This window comes from Mustela erminea, chromosome X, assembly GCF_009829155.1.
Source record: "Mustela erminea isolate mMusErm1 chromosome X, mMusErm1.Pri, whole genome shotgun sequence".
Taxonomy (NCBI): domain Eukaryota; kingdom Metazoa; phylum Chordata; class Mammalia; order Carnivora; family Mustelidae; genus Mustela; species Mustela erminea.
The window spans coordinates 36870084-36879080 of record NC_045635.1 but is presented as its reverse complement, the minus strand read 5'-3'; the positions used below and the strand labels follow the sequence as shown (position 1 = coordinate 36879080).

The following is an 8997-nucleotide window of genomic DNA, read 5'->3' as shown; positions in this document are numbered from 1 at the left end:
CACCAGCTTCCTATGGAGGCAAGAGTTGCTGTATGACTGTTCTGGCCAGTGATTTGGGGAAGTGATATTTTCTTTCCCTACTAAGAGATGGGAGAGGGAACAAAATGGCTTTGCCTACCCTTGTTGCCTTTCTGAATCCTGCCCCTGAATGCAGCTGGATGCTGGAAATTGCAGTAGCCGTCTTGCGATGGTCAGAGAACAAGCCTGGGGTGACACGTCCAGGATCACAGAGTGGAGGGAAAGAACCTGGTCACTGATGATACTGTGGAGTAGTTGAGCCAGTGTGAGTAACCACCCGCCTCCAGACTTCTGGCTCTCTGAGGAAGATAAGCCCCCCATTTATTTAAACTGCCATTATATTCCGTTATTAACATGTGGACACAACCTAACTGATGCACCTAGTTGCTTTAACACTTCTTCGTGAAAACTAAAACAGATTATTGACACCTGACCATTTATACCTGACATATTTGTTGGAAGAATATTAGATTTTTGTAAGAAACCAGGAGAAGAATTAACTAATTTAACTTTAAAAGCTTGGGTCATTTTATTTTTTAAAGATTTTATTTATTTCTTTGAAAGAGAGAAAGAACAAGAGCAGGCGGAGGGGCAGAGAAGGAGAGAGAAGCAGACTCCCTGCTGAGCACAGAGCTAGACTCCTGATGACTCGGAGCCTGATCTGGAGCCTGAACACCTGGAGCCCAGCCTGGAGCTGGACCTGGGGCTCGATCCTGGGACCCTGAGATGATGAACTGAGACAAAGTCTGATGCTCAACGACTGAGCCACTCAGGAGCTCCTAAAAGCTTTGGTCATTTTAGTTACAGAACCGGAGAGGAGCTACCTCCAGCTACAATGTGTGCTACGAGTTCTTAGGGATGTGCATTACAGAGAATTTCTGCATGACTTAATTCTACGCCAGAACTGGGAGATCTAGGCTCAGATGAGATGTTTCGTGATATGGATATATGTTTGTCTCTGAATTTTTCCCATTTGTTGTACCATTTGTAGGATGCTTTCTCTAGAAGTAACAGGAAACTCAACTCAAAATGGCATAGACAATAAGCGAATTCATTGCCCGGAAACTGTAGAGATTTGGCTAAACAAGAGATTGAAAATGTCACTGAGGACATCACCCTGCTGGCCCTCAAGTCCACCTTCATCTTAGGTCTGACTACCCTCGCAGGTACAGATGTATGATGATGGCAGCAACTGAAGCTGCATACCTTCTCCTTCAAAGCCAATGTGCTGGTTGGGGACTGGGGTGGGGAGAAAGAGAGATCATGGGTGAGGGAGGGTGAAGTCCTGAACTTTGTGCTGATTGGGAGACTTTGAACCACTCGAGGTCAGTAAGCACCAAATGCCAGGAACTGATTAGGTTAGGTCTTTCTTTGTGGCAGGAGGGTTGCATTTATTATTTTAATGAATCAGGACCCACCTCTCCAGGTGAGGTGGTTGAAACCCCAGTCAAACCCAGAGCCTCATCCCCACCGTGGAGGGGTAGAATGGCTCCTGACAGGGCAACCATCACATTGCCCACATCTGTAAATGATTGAGTCAGAGTGGCTGATGTCTAAGGCTCTTTCCAGATCAAAACTGGCTGTGATTCCATGAGCGGGGTGCAATCCTATCTCTATAATTGTATTTTTTTAATTCAACTCCACAATTTTATAATTGTCCTTTTCTACCTCTGAATATAAGCCCCTGTGGAAGATAACAAGCCCCAAAATGAAGCTAAGTCTTGGCATCACTCAGACTTGGGGTGGGGAGGGGAAGTGAAGCTGACAAAGTGACTTGTGAGAGTCCCTGTGCACCAGGTGGACATAACAACTTAGGGTGACAGTGACTTGGAACTGCTGCACCCTTAATGGAGGCAATGTTTCTCAGGCTCGAAATTTCCCTTGTCTAGAGAATGCACTAGCTCTTGGGGAAAGGAGGAAGACCTCATACAATTACATTTTCCCTCTGATTTGCATTGTAAAAAATGTTTCGTACTCAAATCCTTAACACTGGTAAATCTCTCAGTCTCTTGAGGGAGTGGTCAAGTGGTTTGCACGAAACGTTTCTGAGAAAATAGGCTGAGTTTCCACACACACCCCCCCCCACTTTGGTAAATACTAGCTCTTTTTTTTTTTTTTTAATTACCGCACTGAGAATTTTACCAGATGATTTCTAGTAGCTGACTTATGAACTAATTGGGCACTTCTGCTGTGCAGAGGAACAAAGACTTTTTTTATTGGTCCTTAACTGAGGCATATACCTGTCTGATGGCGTTGGCTCATTCTGCACATGCTCAGTTGAACAGAAATCTTCATATTGAATACAACCTAGCACAGCGGCAACACCCAGAACCCCACTCCCTGGCTGACCCTGTGCATCCACTCCCTCTAGTTGCATTTTTATCCTGACATGTCTAACATTTATAGGGACTGCGGGGAGCAGGGTAGGTAGTGAAATCTTGGCGGTCAGGGGAGGCAACATACAAAGGGGCTTAAAACTCTGTCCCTGCCTTCTTGACCGCTCTATAGGCTGTCTCTACTGAGGGCAAGTGCTGGATAGCAATTTGTTGAGTTTGGGGCAGAATGCGGGAGAAGATGTCTATGAATTGTCACTTGTTGTTGCATACCTTCCTGGACAGTTTTTGTCTGGTTCTTCTTGTAGGTAGACGACCCCCATTTCCCAGCCCTCATTTGAAATAAGGAACGCAGAGTGGCTCTAAAAGCATCCGCCGCCGAGCACGGTCTGGAAGGACAGCGTCTCCACCTCTCTTCTTGCTTTTCCCATTCATTAGGACCCTTTCCCAGCCTCTTTCCCGAGCAAAAACCGGGCAAGGCTTCCTGCGGTTACAAAAGAAGAGAGGGGAGCGGCCGGGGTTAGAGCCTCTCGCCGCAGAGAGCCAAGAACGTGCGTTCGGTCGTGGACCTTTTGTCCCAGGACCCCCTTCCGCAGCTCGGTCGCGGAGGGGACGACCCGACCTGCCCCCGCCTAAGCAGCTGCCGCCCGCGCGCCCCTCGGGCCAAGCCCCCCCAACCCCCGCCACCCCGCACCCTTTCTAGATCCCCGACGCCCGCCCGTTCGCCGTGACGTGGCCCGCGGCGCGCGCATGCGCCGCTCAGCCCGGTTCCCCGTCCCTTGGCCACCGCCTCCCGACGGGCTGGAGTGGGCGGGGCCTGTGGTTCTGGAAGCCGCGCGGTCGTAGGGGGAGGAGGGTGTGTGTGCGCGAGGCGGGTGCGCGGGGCTCGGGAGCTGGTCCGCGGCTGGGGCGGAGGAGGAGGAGTTGAAGGCGGCGGCCGCGACTCCCGCCCGCACAGACAGCCAGTCCCGCGAAGCCCCCTCCCACTCTCAGGCGGGCGGCGGCGGCGGCGGGAGGAGGAGAAGGAGGAGGGAGCGTCTCTGCCGCCGCCTCCTGGTCCCCAGCGCCGATCTGCCGCCGCCACCTCCCTCCGCGGCGATCCTCCCTCCATGGTCCTGCCGCGGCCCCCCTGGTAGCCTGAGCTGTCCCGCTCCGCGCCGCGCCGCGCCGGAGCCAGCCTCGTCAGAGGGAGCGGTCGCGGCCTCGCGGCCCGCGCGGGCTGACGAGCGGAGAGCGCGGCGCCGCGCGGTCCCCAAGGATCCGCACGCCGGGCAGCGCGGCCCGAGCAGAGCGAGGAGCAGCGGGCGGGCGGGCGGCGCCGGGCCCGGGCCGCCCTCGCTCCTGCGCCCCGGCCCCGCCGCCCGCGCCGGGGCGGTCGCCCGCAGAGGAAGGCGCCGCAGTCTCCGGGCCTCGCAGCCCTACTCGAGCGTCCTCAGCACCGAGGACTCGCGGGTCCTGAGGGGAAGAGGCGAGCCAGGGGCCGGTCACTGAGCTCTTTGGCGCCCCCACCCCCCGTTTTCGGAGCCCTCCACGCTGCGGCCGCTGTCCCCTCCGGACCATGGCCGACGACGACGTGCTGTTCGAGGATGTGTACGAGCTCTGCGAGGTGATCGGCAAGTGAGTTCCCACGCGAGGGAGCGGGAGTGTGGAAAAATGCATTTCAGTGATGCCCGGGTCCTCCCGCACCGGCACCCGCTCCGGGCCTGCCCCCTGCCCTCCCTTCCCCTCCGCCTCCCTCGTCCTCACCCGGGCGTATTTATAGACGTGTACCTGGACCTCCTGCTGGGCGGGGGTCCGGGGGGTTCTCAGCGATCCGTGGAAGCCACCGAGCCGAGGTCCGCCACCCCACGAGGCGTGGGGCCGGCCGAAATCCGCTGTCTGCATTTTATCTGACGGTTGCACAGGGACGTGGCAGACCCGATTTTATAGTTGCTTCCCGGGAACAGTTGGGGTTATTGTTACCTTGCGTGTACCACAGACCATTAACGAAAAGAGCAGCTTGCATTTCCTTTGCTTGCATGGAGCGATAGCGAGAGAACGTCCAGGGTTTTTAATTGTGGGGTGTGTGTCTATTGTGCAGGATATTAGAGAGATGCCTTTGTGTTCACCCCGTGCCCGGATTGGAGGGGGTCATTTTCAGACGGGGTGCGTTCAGTTTCAGCAAATTGCTCACCTGGTGTAGACCAGCGTGGAAAGAGTTGGGGGTATCCGAATTTTTAATGCCTCGTTATGCAATGACTGTTAAATCAGTGTTCAAGGCTTCCCTCGACTGTTGTTGGGATGGTGGTGGAGCCGTCTGCTTTGAGTCACCGGGCTGGTCTAGAATATAGAACTGACAGTCCAAATGCTCATCCTTTCATCTGTGTTGTGTAATTACACTAGGGAAAAGCAGGGAATCAGATTAATCACAGTGCTGATTGAGAATTAAATCTGCAGTTCCTCATCTAATTGTCCATTCCTTAAATCTGTTTTGAATAGTTTCCTTTTCATTCTTGTCAAACAGTATTCCAAGTGCACAATCCTGCTAATTTGCTTGTGAAGGAAAAGGCTGGCGATCTGAAGTTGATTTCCTAGTTCAGCGTGTATTCTGTGCCTTTAGAAGTTCAGGAGATAAGATTTAAGAGCAATTTTTGCTGCTTTATTAAGGATCGCTAGGTAGCTACCATTGAAATATTTTACCTCTTTTTGGAAGCCCTGCTTTATTGTCTATTTTAAGGTCTGCAGTTGGGAAATGAAACCAAGACCTTAGAGCAGTTGGCTGTATCCCTTTTAAGTTGTCTGCTGTACTGCATTTCAATTTGTTTAAGTGCTGATAACTCATTTTTTTTTTCTTCTGTGTTGAGGTATTACCGTGTTGCCTCTCATGGTGAAATTATGGGTAGAGCTTGCTACACACTTTCCTCAGACCCAACTGATACAAGGACATGTTACTCCTTGCCCCTATTGTTACATGACCAGCTTGTCTACTAGAGGAAGGATATCCAGTGTGCCCTGTAAAGTGCTTTTGGAAGTGCTCTAGAGTAGTGCTTTCCAAAGATACAGAATGCAAGACGTATGTGTAATTTTCTATACAAAAATCTTACATATGCAAATTTTGTAATGGCCACATTAAAAAAATCAGAAGCAAATAGGTGCAATCAATTTTAATAAAATATTTTATTTAACCCACTAGATCCAAACTATTATTATTTCAACACATAATCAGGGCAGAAATTATTCATGAGATATTTTACATCCTTTCTTTTGTACTCAGTCTTTGAAATCCAGTGTGTATTCTACACTTACAGCACATCTTAATTCTGACACTAAGCTAAATTTTCAGCAGAAATACTTGATCTGTATTTAGGTTTCATAACATTTGCATTTGCAAAAGTAGCTTCACATACCCAAGTTTCCCCAAACATATCTAAAAGTTTTCTAATAACCTAATTGATATCTCTTTCTAAATTTAAATTTTGATGAAATAAAATTAAATAAAATTGAAAATTCAGTTTCTCAGTTGGACTAGCCACATTTCAAGTGCTCCACAGCCATATGTGGATAGCAAGCACTGTTCTGTAGAGACAAACATGTTTAAAAAAAAAAATCTCCTTGGTTTCTTCATTCTTAGCACCCGGTAAAGGTAAATTAGGGTTTCCCAAAAGCTCCCAAATGATCGTGTGTGTGGGTGAATGATATTTGTTGTGTCTTAGTTATATTTGCTTTAAATGAGCCAGCAAAGTCATAATTGGAAAATGTGAAATTAAAATGTTAATTATATCGTGATGACGGAATATAGCCATCTTTGGATCACTGTTAGTAACCAGTTCCGATTCCTTAAGGTCTTAAAGAGTGATGACATGATCTCTTTGGATATCAGAACAAAGTGGTCGGCATCACATTAGCACAATCAGGATTCTGCTGGCTTGTAATTGATAGAATGTTTTCAGGAAACACCTCTGGTAGAACTAAATTCATCTTTTCTGTTGCTTCAGAGCTGCATAAGGAGGGAGAGCAGGCTGATTCAGAGGTGATAGGTACCCTATGGCTCCCTTAACTATTGTGAATGTGAAATCTCTTTCATACCCTACAAAATCTGACTTGGTCAGTGCCATTTATAATGTGTCATTTCGTGAAATAATGAATTCAAGGTAGCCTTCGTGGTAAAGAATGTAATGATAGTGTTCCTCACCCTGTGTAAAGGTTGAAGGTTTCTCCCGTAAATTGTCTCCGCATATATTGATCTGGAAATTGAAATTCACTTGAGATTTTCTTGCAGGGACCTTGACAGCATACATTTTAACTTAGCATTTGTTCAGCTCTAGCTTTAAACAGAAAGGCCTTGAAGATGTTCACTTGTACTGGAAACCCTTTTGTTGATTTCTATCCAAGTTCTCTAGAATTGTGATTTTCTTGTATACCACATTAGCATCACAAATTGTTTTTGACCCTTAGGTGTTAATAGGTTTAAATTTCCACTGAGGTACTTTAAGACAGATTTCAATTTCAAGATCAATTGACCACCCACTCACTCCTCTACCTCACTGCTTATCAGCTCATTCACTCATCCACTGTCTGCGAGGGAATCATGTGCCTGATTCGTTAGGAATATTGAAAGGATGCCATTTCTTGTTTTAAAAAAACTAAACTCTTTCCCCGCGTTTCTTGTTTTTGAAAGTCTTACAAAAGATCTTTTGAATGCCCGTTGTTTCCATAACATTTTCCTGTGTAACGTCTTTCAAGTGACTGAAACAAATCTCCAATGATGGGACCTTATCCTAGTCCCAAAACTTCTCATCCTTGCAAATGTAGCAATTAGTGGGAAAGAAAGATTTTATGCAAATGCAGGAAATTGGCTCATTTTTATGCCATGATCATTTACTGTATCTTTTCCAAGTGTATAGCTTTAGAGGTAAGTGTACAGTCAGTAATATTACATGAAGGCAATTTTAAGATGATTCATCCAAATTAAAACATAGAAATGCCTACCTTCATGGTACAGGAGTTTCTGTGAATGAGAATAGCAAAAGGCACACCGTTTTCATCTTGCATGAGCTGAGTATTTGCCCTGGTATTTAGGATTCTTAGTAACCTGTAACTTCTGACTTTCCTGCTTTGGTAGGATGTATACTAAACTTGGAATGATGCAGCATGACCCCTGCTCAAGGATGACATGCAAGTTTGTGAGGCATGCTGAATTTGCTTATACTTTGAGAGTACTTACCATATTTAATTACGGTTTCTTATTCATGAGTCTCTCTGCCTAGTGAACAGGGAGCTTCTTGAGGACAGGGAACATATATATCTTTCTCCGTTAACTTAACTCAGGGCCTGCGACATAACCATTGCTCATTAGCTATGGGATGAATTGAGTAGTTTTAATAAAATCTCATTAAAAGGCAAAAAGCATGTTTATCAACCTCAGAGCAATTACCGTCCCAAAAGGCTGTATTAGTCTGAAGCAATGGATCTCCACCTGGCTGGATATCAGAATCACCAGGGGAGCTTTTAAAAAAGATCAATGCCAGGGCCCTGTGTCAGCGCAATAAAATCAGAATCTCTGGGAGTGGGTCCTGGACACTGGCATTTTTTGAAAGCTCTCTAAGTAATTCTAATGTGCAGCTACGATTGAGTCATTGGTTTAAAACTTAGGTAATGTATGTAATATTTTGGGACTGGGTTTTCAGAGGCTTACAGGATTTGAAAAGTAGAACAAATGCTTTTTGGGTGGTATTGAAGCCAGAAGACCAAAATGTGGATTTTATCTCCTCTGTGCTATGTCTCTGAGCCCTGTTGCGTCAGAATTTTGTTTCAGCCTGTGTTTGGCTTTGATTTCTTGGGTCTTTTAAGATTCGCATTGATTTATGATGCTCATCTAATGCTAACATGGTGACTGATGTTTGGAACAACACAGAACGAGGATTGCTTCAATAACTGTGGCTGTCCACTACAACAACTTAATTTAATATTAAGAGATTTATCAGTTCAGTATGGATTGTGTTTATACATATACTTTATTAAAAGAGTGTGGTTATTTTGCTTATATACTTCACGTCCACACTTAAAATTCTAGTAAAACCATTTACCAGAGAATTGAATTAAATGCAGCCTTTATACAAACACGGGATTAATCATTGGTAAAATATGTAATTTAACATGACAAAAATTCAGCTTTACTCTTTTTACTAATTACCATGGCTTGCACATATATTGATTGGCCCACTGATTTGGATTTCCAGTACCACAGAGAGCAACATTATAATATGTTGGAACATCTTTCTTGGAAATTTTATGTAGACATTGTAGGCAAATTAGTTTTTAGTGTCTGGAAAAGTGTGAGCCCGAAGGAACCAGGAATTTACTAGAAATGAATAGATGTTTTATGAGAGAAGTGTTTGATCAGAGTGACAGTTGTGTAGCAAGGCAGGAGAAACACAGTCACCAGCTAGCCCATTGGTGGCCCAGAAAGAGTCAAGCCAAGGGGGATTAGCTGCAGTTCCATGGAAGAGAAACCTGTTTCACATGGTGTAGATGCCTGCACATGGCCAGCCTTTTTGGGAGTAGGTAAGCAGTGTTGATTCCTGATGACGGAGTTGGCTTCTGGGACCATTTTGGAGGGAATTGAGCTTTCCTGCGTGTGCGCACTTTCTCTGAGTCTCTTCATGCC

General features: G+C 46.4%; 1 protein-coding gene and 1 pseudogene across 13 annotated transcripts in view; both read left to right on the top strand.

Annotated features, from left to right (window-relative positions):
- The first annotated feature begins 3312 nt into the window (after positions 1–3312).
- Positions 3313–8997, top strand: part of CASK (calcium/calmodulin dependent serine protein kinase) — a 348007-nt gene continuing 342322 nt past the window's right edge. For 4 of the 13 annotated variants that reach the window (XM_032331670.1, XM_032331666.1, XM_032331668.1 and 1 more), the window contains exon 1: positions 3667–3968. In XM_032331670.1, the coding sequence (XP_032187561.1) occupies positions 3910–3968 (59 nt within the window). In that variant the 5' untranslated portion in view covers positions 3667–3909. Of the gene's footprint in view, positions 3969–8997 lie in introns of all 13 variants that reach the window. The other 9 variants (XM_032331664.1, XM_032331665.1, XM_032331674.1 and 6 more) reach the window with 6 other exon arrangements.
- Positions 7438–7533, top strand: LOC116583810 (annotated as a pseudogene).